At 52.1% G+C, this 12,466-nt stretch overlaps 1 protein-coding gene across 1 annotated transcript; it reads left to right on the top strand.

The window, feature by feature from the left end:
• Positions 1 to 10,595: 10,595 nt before the first annotated feature.
• SSTR2 (somatostatin receptor 2) lies at positions 10,596 to 11,742 on the top strand. The gene has a single exon (XM_060135228.1). It carries the CDS (start codon positions 10,596 to 10,598, stop codon positions 11,703 to 11,705), a length of 1,110 nt encoding a protein of 369 aa, XP_059991211.1. The 3' UTR covers positions 11,706 to 11,742.
• Positions 11,743 to 12,466: the final 724 nt, after the last annotated feature.

Genomic DNA, 12,466 nt, shown 5'->3' with positions numbered 1-12,466 from the left:
AAACGAGGGTGTTCGTTACTCAGTGGCACTTTTCCTTATGAGGGAAAAACTCTGGTTCCATCTGCCTGTAAAGCAGATGCTCCCAGGCCCCACGCCTGCACCAATCCCGCCCAGCGCCCCCTCTACCAGTGACACAGGATTCCTGGAATTGTGGACTGCACTGTGAGTCCACAGCAGCCCCGGTAAAGAGATGAGCTGCTTGCTGTCTGACCCAGGACAGACTTTTCCCCTCCCTGATCCAAAGTTCCTGCACCTCTAAAATGAGAAGGTTGGACTTCCCTGGTGGCGCAGTGGTTAAGAATCCGCCTGCTAATGCAGGGGACATGGGTTCAAGCCCTGGTCCGGGAAGATCCCACATGCCGCGGAGCAACTAAGCCCGTGAGCCACAACTACTGAGCCTGCACTCTAGAGCCAACGAGCCACAACTACTGAAGCCTGCACGCCTAGAGCCTGTGCTCCACAACAAGAGAAGCCACTGCAATGAGAAGCCCACACACCACAACGAAGAGTAGGCCCCGCTCGCCGCAACTAGAGACAGCCCATACACAACAATGAAGACCCAACACAGCCAAAAATAAATACATTTACAGAAAAAAAAATGTTTAAAATGAGAAGGTTTAACTAGCGAAGGTTCTCTGCTCTAGTTGACATTAAAATCATCTGGGGAACTTTAAAACAGATGATCTGGTCTCCGTCCCAGGTCCATTATATCAGAATCGCTAAGGATGGATCTAGGGCAACTTTAGTTTTTAAAACTCCCCAGGTGATTCTGCTGTGCCACCTGGTCGTGAAGCCCTGTACTAGCTGCTCTCCGAGGGCCATCTGGCTTACCTGAATCTATAAATCTGACCCTAAAGGCAGCTCTTTCTTCCCCAGGAAAAGGCCTGCCCAGAGAGCAAGCTAATTAGGCAATTCAGCATGGAGGTGGGAGGGGACAGGTCACACAGCAGGAGAGCACCAGACACATGTTACCTGGCTCGACCTGGAAGGGGGAGGAAAAAGGGTCCTAGAAAAGACTGGATGGTTGTCTGGGCCTCGGAGAACTTGGAAACAATCCAGAACTCATCAACAAACACCCTGAGATTAGGGGATAAATGGAAGGGAGAAGAATTTAAAACAATTAAGGTATTCATAGTTCCTCCTCCACCTCAATCAGCCTCCGGGGGTGACTGGAGGAAGGAAGGACCCCCTTCTCCACCATAATCCTGCAGAATCCTGCTTCAGGCACTGGTCGCCGTGTGGCCTTGAGCGGAGTACTTAACCTCTCTGTGCCTTGGTTGCTTCATTCACAAATGGGGAGAGTCAGAATGGTGACAGGCTTCCTAGGGCTTCAGCAAGATTACATGGTTAACATAAAGTGTCCACTACAGTGCCTGGCACACAGTAAACACTCAACAAGTGTTCAAAATTATTCACAGGGAAGATTCCCCACGGCGAAATGAATTGGGAAAACACTGGGCTGAAGATAAATAGATTTCTTCATGAAAAGATTTCTCAGAATAACAATATTAATAATAATAATAGTATGGACCTCAAAGGTTGAGAAGATTAAATGAAATGATGGTGTGGAATGCTCAGTCCCCACCATGCACGTAATGGGTACTTAATAAACATTACCCATGAGTGTTATTAATAAGCACGGGGGCGGGGAGGAGGGATCTTTAAGAGAAGCGGACATGCAGCGCTTCCCAGACTCCTGCTCTTTTCCTACAGAGCATCTGGCAGAATCTGTGCAATAGGAAGCACGTGCTGGGAAAAACTCCAGAGGGGGATGGCCTCGTGTTTTCCAACTATGTCGCCAAGGGGCTGAAAGAAAGGATCTAGGCCAGGGTGAGCACTACAAGGATTTGGTTATCAGGAAAAGGATATGGATGGAAGAAAGTGCTGGGCTGGAGGGTGGGGAGACCTGGGAACCCCCTCCTCCAGCTTTCCCACACTCATCGTGCAGGGTTGTGTCCCCATGGGAGGGGCAGGCGTCTGGGATCCAAAAGAGCTGATTCGGCATGACTTTGCCACTCTCTAGCTGGGTGACCTTGGGCAAGTTACCGGGCCCCTCTGAGCCTGGTATCTATTCACCTGTATAATGATGGAACATGGGCTATACACTTGAGCATTTCTAAGGTCCCTTCTCGATCCAGGATTCTATGTTGATGTGCGGTTCTACCCCAGTGGGGGAGGGCAGAGAAAAAGGAACACTATCTAAACCATACTGTCTTCTAACCACGATCCCTGATTCTAGACTTATTAGGGGTGGTTTTCAGAGAGGTTCTGACGTCTGCTCACTCACTCAGCCACTGCATTCCCTATGGATTGAGGAATCTCATAGAGAAAAATGGTTGAGTGTCTAGCCAAACTCCTATCTGTCAAGGGCTGGGGAAGAGAGAGGGGATGAAAGGGCCCACGTTAACCCCTTCTGTATCTAAAGAGACTGTTCAACCCACCACGCCAAAAGGTCAGAGTTTTAGAAGAGTTCTGGTGACCATATGTCATATTTTCCAAACTGATCATCAGGACCCATGATGTCAGAAAGGGATTTTCGTGCCACTGGTTACAAGATGCAGCCTCGGAGACGGAATGCGGAAGCTGACATTCTCAATTTTGGTAAGAGGCACATGGTTTGTGGGTGACAAGGGACAGAACAGCTGAAAACAGGAGTATCCCAAGAAGTCCACGTAACATGAGCAACACGCAGGGGACCATCCCTTCCTCTGTACATCTGTATGTTCTCCACCCCAGGAGCGCTGCCCTTCCCACATCTATAGACGTGACGAGCCTCCGCCTTGGCATTCCCATGGAGACAGTAAAAACCACCCCGGATGTTTGGATGGGCATCCACCTCTCCCAGCCGGGTCCAAGCCTCCTCCCAGGGCTCTCCGGCTCTCCCCTAGGCTTAACTGCAAGACTTCCTTCCACTAAACTGATTGCAGGGTCACGATTCCTCCCCCATTTAATTTATTACACCACTAAGAGACACAATGACCTACTTGGGACTTCTGTATTCACATCAGAGCCCCTGGGCTGTGAACTTCTCACAGAAGGTTGAACTCGGCGGCACCTCCCCATGTTACAGGCAGAGCACTGGTCCTGTCCTTGGTCCTGACCCTGTTCTTAATTTCCTGCTGCCTATTGTCTCTCTGCTAAGTGCTGAACGAGGGAAAGGTACTATTTAATTGCTTCAAAGATATCAAACAAGCCAGGGTGGAGGTTATCTCCTCTCCAGCCCTTCTATTTTTCTGGCTCAAGGTCTGGTTACTTAGTTACTCAGCAAACTGCAGAGGAAGGGGAGGCAGCCCCGCCGGTGACAGCGCAGACTTCATTTGGCAGATGGAGGGGAAGTCGGAAGAACAGCCATCAGGACTCAAAGAGGGACCGGAACCCTGAGGGTAGCCGCCAAGTGCAGGTGGCAGCAAAATGAAACAGCTCTCTCAAGTCATTCAAAGCCGGGAGAGGGAAGCCTCCCTTGTCCGGACAAAACCAACAATTGTTCTAGATTACACAGTTTCTGCTGTCAAGGTCAAGGTTGTTCAGACCCACTCATCCAGCCCTGCGGTGGAGACAGGCGTGCCTGAGGTGGATGGATCAGGCCAGTACTTTTTCCAGGCTGGACTCACCCCACCTGCCTTATGGGGAGGCGGGGGAGAGGAGGCTTCACAAGGAAAGGACAGCGAAGGGGGATTTCACTGGATCAGATCATCCGAGATAAAGAGCATTGTTGGAGGAGGTCTTGGAGAAGACATGTCAGCCGGTTGACCTGAGAGCCGGACCAGGGCAATCTGAGGCTCGGTGCCCCCTCCCCTGTCCTTGGAATGTACATTCCCTTGCTAGGAACCATCTCAAAGCCTTCAGAGCAATGTGTTGTCGAGACCATCCAGAATGAACACACGACTGAACCCCCTTAAGGCCTTTATATAAATGTCTAAGATTCTGGAGGGCGGGAGCAGAGATCTATGCATTTTGCAGCACCCAAGATAAGCCTCACGTGTGACTTTCTTGCTTCTTAAAACTGCCACCCACCAATCTTCAGTGGCTACTTTTCTTCCGTCTCTTCTTGCCCTCCGTGTCCAGGGGAGGCGGTTTTGAATTTCACCTGGGAAACCCCTGAGGTTACACCCAAGACGACTACTAATCGCCCCAGCTAGCTGCCTTGAAGGGAGATGGTTATTCAGCCGATCCATCAGGGGCAGTCTGCTTTTGATGGTAGTACTTATATAAAACTAAAACAAAAGCATTGTTGCATCAGGGTTACCCTGAGGGTTGGGAGGGGACGGGAAGGGGGACATTGAGAGCCACTGGTTCATTTCTTGTATAGGTTAGAAAACCGATTCTTTTTCAAAAAAACAACACAGGAGTTCGGCACCAACAGCTCAAGACCTTTGAAAAGATAATATGGTTCCCGGGAAAGGAATTTGAGGCCGGAATAGGCCTCAAATTTCCTGGATCTTCCTTTTCTTCCTCTTTTCCTGGAAACCTGTTGGGTCATTCGTTTTTGTTTGTTTTTTTTTTAATTTTTTAAAAAATGTATTTATTTTTTGTTTATTGATTTTTGGCTGTGTTGGGTCTTCGTTGCTGCGCGTGGGCTTTCTCTAGTTGCGGCGAGTGGGGGCTACTCTTCGTTGCGGTGCGCGGGCTTCTCATTGTGGTGGCTTCTCTTGTTGCGGAGCACGGGTTCTAGGCCCACAGGCTTCAGTAGTTGTGGCGCACAGGCTCAGTAGTTGTGGCACGTGGGCTCAGTAGTTGTGGCTCGCAGGCTCTAGAGCGCAGGCTCAGCAGTTGTGGCGCACAGGCTTAGTTGCTCCGCGGCATGTGGGATCTTCCCAGACAAGGGCTCAAACCCGCGTCCCCTGCATTGGCAGGCGGATTCTTAACCACTGTGCCACCAGGGAAGCCCTGGGTCATTGGTTTTAAACTAGAAGTTGCAACAGGTACTACTGCAGCAGCTCTGTCCCCCCCGACCCCCCCACCCCAAGCATGCAGGGTTCTCTTGAGCTCAATTCCACTCTGTCTCCTGGTACTATGACCACCCCTCCTTCTTCCAGTTGGTGGTGAGCAGGGGCACCTCTATTCTGTTGAGCTACCCGGATAACGATTCAAGCCCCATTAGGACTGACATCTCAGAAAGAGACACATCCAGTGATAACCCTTGATTTCCACCCTTGCGGTGGGTACCCCAAGACACAGACTTGCCCAGATAGAAACTAGCAGTTGATTACTACCTTACCTGGTGGTTCCAACTTCCCAGGTCACTCACCCATCTCTAGGGCTCACCGTACCTGCTAACCAGCCTCTGGACTGTAACTTTCACTGGTGAATTGCAAATCAGATAATAGCACAGTCAGAGCCAGCTCAGCCCACAGAAAAAAACTATAGTTGGCGTTTGCTTTCTGTTTCCCGTCTTCTAATACTGTACTCAGGATGGTGAGTGTGTGTGTGTGTGTGTGTGTGTGTGTGTGTGTGTGTGCGTGTGTGTACTTGGAGGAGGGTGAGGAAGGAGAGGCTGCAGGACCAATTATGACATTAAACTTGGAACAGAAGCTGAATCATCACAGTCAAAAAATAAATAGCTCTACCTGTACGGGACACAGCACCTACTTCATGCACGTTTGTATGCATTTGCTCCCTCACAGCAGGGAAGAGGAGGGGCTGTGCCGAGTCCGACCAGCAGGTGCCCACGGTCAAGGTTAAGGTAGGGGACGGGCTGCACGGCCACTGCGTCTCCAAGCTGTGGAAAGCTGGGAGGGCTGGGATGAGACGCTCCCTTGCTGGGCCTCTGACTGCTCCCGCACCCGAATTTTGGAACCCGAGTGCGGGCTCACACCCTGTGCGGAGGGGCGTTGGTCACCACATGGAGAAGGGCCTTCCCCGGACCCGTTTTCTCCCGCTCCATCCCCTGGCCCTGCGCCCGGGGATGACCCACTGCTTTGCAAACTTGTCTGAATGCAGAGATGGCAGAGGTCGCGGAGCGAGTCTGGGTCGCCGGGCGCCACTCCAAGTGCCTGGAATAGGCTGGGTGAAACAGAACAGACTCTGTGAAAGCGGACGGAAGACAGCGCGTGTCCCTGCCACCGGTCTTGGGGAGGCCGAAATCGCTCGACCCTTCGCGCCCCGCACGCGTGTCCCCTTCTACCCCGGGCGCCCACGACCTCCGCCCGGAGCCCCCCGCAGGATTCTCGGTGCGGCTCACCCCTGTCCGCCCACAGGACCGGGAGGGCGGAGCGAGCTGCCGTGACGTAATGGGGGGGCGTGGGGAAATGAGCCGAGGGGCCCGCGCTCGGCACGGCCAGTGCAGGCGGCGCAGCCACCCGCGCGCGCGGTCAGTCACTCGCGCCCGGAGCCTCAGTCCGCGGCTCGGCGCCCGGGATCTGTGGGCCCACAGAACTCTCGGCGGTGCGACTCGCGAGCGGAGCGGGCAGCTCTGGACGCCGAGCGCCGGCCAAGCGGCTGCGCACCCGGCTGGGTTGGGGACGGCCGCTGGGTGCCGGCGAACCGAGTTGGCGGATTGCAGCGGAAAAGCAAAGGTGAGCTGTCTCTCTGTGTGTGTGTGTGTGTGTGTGTGTGTGTGTGTGTGTGTGTGTGTGTGTGTGAGAGAGAGAGAGAGAGAGAGAGAGAGAGAGAGAGAGAGAGAGAGACAAGCACTTGGGCACCTGGGTGCGTCTGCGCTGCATGGGGGTGCGCGCGTCGGTGTGCCCGACTGTAGGTCCTGGTGCGTGGTTCTCCACCCTCGTGTTTTTGGGGGTGATTTTGGTGGGAATGAACGACAGCGGGTGTCCCGGCGTGAGTGGGGCGCCGTGGGTCGTGTGTGCTGGAACGGACGTGTCCGCACAGCTGCATGCTGGTGTGCGTGGCGTGCGCCCTTGTGCGGTCCTGGTCCCCCAGCCGAGTGTCCAGGTGACAGCTTCGACGGCGACAGTTCCTCTCCCATTCGCCCGCAAAAGAGCCGGGACGCGAGGAGAGCGAGGCCGGGGCGGGGGACACCGCCGGGGCTCCTGCGGATGCGCACCCGGGATCCGAGTCTGTGAGTGGGAAGCGACGGAGCAGGAAAGGGGTTCCTCCCTTCTTCTTTCTCGCCGGGCCTGGGACACGGATCCCGAGCGGTGCAGGGTCTGCTCCCCAGCGCCCGGGCGGAGAGAACAGGATGCCTAGGTGTTGAGAGACCGAATCTCTGACTGGCCTGCGCCCGCGAGCCGCCGGCCAAATCCCCAAGCGGCTGTCGCCCGCTCCCAGCTGTGCCTGATGCCCCGGCCTCTCTCTGCCTTCAGAGACAAGGGTGCTGGCAGGACAATCTTTAATCTCCTCCTCCTGGAAATAGAAGGGAATCCTTCAGGAAACCCTTGGGTCTGATGGTCAGCGAGGTGGATGGCGCAGAGGAGGATTTTCTGTGCCCGCCTGGAGAGCCAGCTGGGCGGTCCGGAGTCTCACCTCTCCCCACTGCCCTTCAGCCAGCGCTGCCTCGGCTTTTCCTAGGCGCACCAGCACCTCGGTGGCCGGCACCTGGCTATTGAGTCTCCCCCCCACCTGTGGGGCTCACGCTTCAGCCGCCCGGTGACCCACTGGGGTTTAGGAGACCCGAGGGAAGTGGGGTGGGGCCTGAATGGAGGGAAAGATGCTGGGGAGAAGGGAAAAACTGAAGCTGAGCAGGATTTAGGACCACCCCGGATGCGTGGTCCCCATCCCAACATTCTTAGGCTGGGAACCACAGCCCCTCTGGGAGGGGAGGGGATGCTCTAGACCATTCTCACCCTCCTCTCCAAAAGAGCTGGAGTCAGTCTCAGAGGAAACCAACAACCAGGCATGTCCAGTATCTAACAATTCTTAGGCTGGAAAAAAAATACAGCAGAAAAACCAAACTTCCTGGTGCATTTAACCACAATCCAGCAACTACAGATGCCTGGCATCGGACTCCACTTTCAATGAGACACAAATGAAGCAAAGTCACTCAGAGACCTTAGGCAGCTGACTTCGCTGTTGATGCAATAAGATTCACTGTGATTCAAACTCATTTCTTCTTTGGAGGAGGCTTCTCACTCCGGACTGGTTCCCCAGCTTATCATCTCTGCCACCTTCACCAAGCTCTGAACTCTGTCTGTTGCTACCTCTCTCAAAAGTGGAGAATGCAGTTTCTCAGCCTAATTTCAAAAAAAAAAAAAAAATGACCCTATGCAATTCCATCCCATTGTGTGAGACTCTAGCGGAAAAGGCAGAGTCAGGGCTGGAGGCCAGCATTCAACCAACCCACCCTCACCTGCATCATCACCCCTATCCCCAAAGCTCTACACAGGGCTTCTGCAGCCCAGAGGTCTTCAGTTTTACCCAGACATAGGAGTGTGACCTTGCACATCACACAGATGGGACCCTGGAAATGCTAGTGATAAATGTATACTCCAATGCAGGCGCCTTAAATAAGATTCTGGGTCAGAAGAATTTAAGTAACTAGCAAAACAGATAGAAATGATATTGGAAACAACCTATGTTAACTCAGGGATGCCAAAGATGGTTTCTTCACAGCTTCTGTTTTTAACAGCTGCCAGTTTATGCTTTTCACCCAGTGCAGACATTGAATCCGGGGTCCCCAAAGCACCCTGCAGAAAGATCAGTCACAAAGCCCAGACCCCACTCTACAGGCAGTTGTGTAGTGGGGAAATCAGCACAGAAAGGATGAGCAATGCGCCTGGCGGTGCAGAATGAACCGGAGGCAGAGGTGGGCAAGCATCCTGAGGCATTCGTTGCTGGCTAAGTCCCCTATAACTCATCAGCAGTCTCTCCAAGCAGAAAGGAGCTATCTCCAGTCTTCACTCAGGCACCAGGAAAAGCGCCCTGCTCAGAGGAAATGTGTCCACCAAATGAACTATTCCCGCTATGAGCTCAGCACATCACCCCTTTTGCAGCCTCCCTCTTCCCCGAATGACCTTTACCTGCCCTCCCGGCTTCATGTATTCAAGACCCAGCTCAAACATTCCTCATGTGAAGCCTCCTCTGAATCCCCCAGCAGAGAAAGGCATTCTTAGATCCTTTGTTCATATCTCCATGCAACTCACACCCTGTAAGAGTTGGCATCCTTCCTGTCTCCCCTCCTAAGTTGTCACCTCCATATCTTGTTCATTCCTGTACCCCTGGTATCCAGAACAAAGAAGCCCCCCAGTGATGTTTTCTGAATGACCGTAGATAAATCATTTAATTATGTGATGAGCTATTGTTCTATATCTTAGGCCAAGCCAACAGTGTTACAATTACTTTCTCGGCATGGAGGTAAAACAGGAGTCAGCTGCTTCAAACCAAAGCCCGGTTATCAGCCACTAGTTTTCTAGTCCACTGAGCAGCAGCTGTGATGCTGCGAAAAGTGCAGAAGACCTGGGTGTCCTGTGTTCAAATCCCAGCTCCACCAATGATGTACAAGGGAATGGGAACAAGTTCCCTAAACTCTCTAAGCCTCAGTTTCCTCATCTGTAAAATGGGGATAATTATCCCCACCTCATAGGATGGTTGGCAAGGTCAAGGGGACAGCGGATGTGAACGAGCGACATCTGTGTTTGGAACTCACTTCTGTGAATGAGCCTTCCTCCCTCACACCGGTTCCTGTTTCTATGCGTAATCAGGGGATCACAGGCAAGTTCTCTGGGGTGTGAAAAGATGAGCATCCTGCCGAGGGACTTGGGCAAGGACTCTCCGAGGCATGAGGAGGTCAAGCACGGAGTAACGAGAAACAAAAACGGAAGAAACAAAAATCAACTACAGCATACATTTGAAAAATAAAAGCAAGCCAGATCTTTATTTTTAATAGTTAAGACTATAAATTGGTTCCTCATGTAGGCAGCTTTCAATAAATTAGAAATAAGTAAAATGGTAGATGAAAAAGGGAAACAAGATAAAATTTTTTAGAGTTCTGATGATGAAGCCAGCACAGTGCTGGGCATTTTCACCTCCACCACATCACTTGGCCTTCATGACACCTCCACTGTAACGAATGAGAGTCAGAGCGGTTAAGTGCCTGGCGCGGGGTCACGTGGGCTCCATGGGTGGACCCTAGGTTTTTTTCACCTCTGAAGTCTGGGATTTTTCCACGATGGGATTTTTCAGAATGGAAAGACCCCAAAGCAGTCGACAAGCCAACATAGATTTCCTCAAGGGGAAAAGGCCAGGAATGCCGGCGTCAGACTCCTCTGAGGTCAGACCTCTCCCAAGCTCTGCCTTTTTACAGAGCTTGGAGAGGTCCGGACCAGTTAGCTTCTTAGGAATCGCTGTGTTGCAGCCACCGCCAACTCCCATGTGTGCATCACCAAAGGTGACAAGATAAACTCTGATGACTTGACTCAAACCCTTTCCCCCCAGTGGACAAACAACTCAAAAAGCCTGCACGCTGATGAGAATGGGCTGGTAGGCTCACGTTGATGTGAAAGATAACACACTTTCCAATTGAAGAGCATCTGACAAGGCAACCCAGAAACACGGAAAGCTGGTGAGAACTTAAGTGGCCTCTGACTGATGAATCAATTTTCCTTTTTTCCTTGCAGATGCCACAGTGGATCCTTTGCCTCCAGGACCCGTGAAGGTGAGAGTAAGGTCTCTGGCTGGTTGGAACTAGCCTAAGCTGTCAGGCAGCCATGGATGTGGCATACGAGCTACTCAATGGGACCCAACCTTGGCTTTCCTCTCCATTCGACCTCAGTGGCTCCGTGGCTACAGCCAACATTTCAAACCAAACAGAGCCATACTATGACCTGACCAGCAATGCAGTCCTCACCTTCATATATTTTGTGGTCTGCATCATTGGGTTGTGTGGCAACACGCTTGTCATTTATGTCATCCTCCGCTATGCCAAGATGAAGACCATCACCAACGTTTACATCCTCAACCTGGCCATCGCAGACGAACTCTTCATGCTGGGTCTGCCCTTCCTGGCCATGCAGGTGGCTCTGGTCCACTGGCCCTTTGGCAAGGCCATCTGCCGGGTCGTCATGACTGTGGATGGCATCAATCAGTTCACCAGCATCTTCTGCTTGACAGTCATGAGCGTTGACCGATACCTGGCTGTGGTCCACCCCATCAAGTCGGCCAAGTGGAGGAGACCCCGGACAGCCAAGATGATCAACGTGGCTGTGTGGGGGGTCTCTCTGCTGGTCATCTTGCCTATCATGATATATGCTGGCCTTCGGAGCAACCAATGGGGGAGGAGCAGCTGCACCATCAACTGGCCAGGCGAATCCGGGGCGTGGTACACAGGCTTCATCATCTATGCCTTCATCTTGGGGTTCCTGGTGCCCCTCACCATCATTTGTCTTTGCTACCTGTTCATTATCATCAAAGTGAAGTCCTCTGGAATCCGAGTGGGTTCCTCCAAGAGGAAAAAGTCTGAGAAGAAGGTCACCCGGATGGTGTCCATCGTGGTGGCCGTCTTCATTTTCTGCTGGCTCCCCTTCTACATCTTCAATGTCTCTTCGGTGTCCGTGGCCATCAGTCCCACCCCAGCCCTTAAGGGCATGTTTGACTTTGTGGTGGCCCTCACCTATGCTAACAGCTGTGCCAACCCTATCCTGTACGCCTTCTTGTCTGACAACTTCAAGAAGAGCTTCCAGAATGTCCTCTGCTTGGTCAAGGTGAGCGGCACAGACGACGGGGAACGAAGTGACAGTAAGCAGGACAAATCCCGGCTGAATGAGACCACGGAGACCCAGAGGACCCTCCTCAATGGAGACCTCCAGACCAGTATCTGAACTGCCTGAAAAATCAATCAATCAAGCGCCAAGCTCTGCGACCGGCTGTGTGCTCCGCACCCCACCCCCTTCCCTCCCTCCCCCATCACCTGGCTTCTAGAATATGGAAGTGCTCAGCATGAGTCCTCTTCAGAGAATGGTGTTTGAGTCCGGCTTGTCTGAGTGAATGACAATGTATTAAGCTGATTACCTCCCCCTTAAAGTGAACATTTCAATGCAGGCAGACAATGCAGAGTCTGGAGAGGTGATCTTTGGAGGCGCTGAAGTTCCACAAAAACAGAAAACCCTCTCTGTGTGTTTGTGTGTTTAAAGCCCAATCTGTAGTCTTGTGGTCTTACATTTATACTTGCCTGTTCCTATCTAGTCCCTGTATAGTCATGACCTACGTTTCCTGAGTTCATGTACACAAGTAGAAAGTTCAAATGTGCATAGCATAGGTGGACATTTATTTCAATATGGTACCCGCAGGAATGGACTTACCCTGAAGCCAATAAAGTTTAAGCTTCAGGGGTCTCTCTTGCTTTGGCAGTATGTTCACATGGCCGTATGTTTTTGGAAAAAAAAAAAAAAAAGAAAGTAAAAGTATGGCCATGCCACCTTGCTCACCCACAACAGACACACTAAACATCGACCTTTAATCCACGGATTCCCTGGGCTACTCCTCAAGCACTGTTACAGACAGGCGCTTCACACCATCAGTGACGTTTTTCTGTCCCTGAAATTGTAGCTGGGCTTGTATACAAGCAATAAGAAAAGAGACG

The sequence above is a fragment of the Lagenorhynchus albirostris genome, chromosome 20, assembly GCF_949774975.1.
Source record: "Lagenorhynchus albirostris chromosome 20, mLagAlb1.1, whole genome shotgun sequence".
NCBI lineage: Eukaryota > Metazoa > Chordata > Mammalia > Artiodactyla > Delphinidae > Lagenorhynchus > Lagenorhynchus albirostris.
The sequence above is the reverse complement of the archived record's forward strand: the minus strand, read 5'-3'. Positions and strand labels throughout refer to the sequence as shown.

Coding starts and splice junctions, on each gene's coding strand:
- SSTR2 (XM_060135228.1), top strand. CDS start 10,596: ATGGATGTGGCATACGAGCTACTCAATGGGACCCAACCTTGGCTTTCC.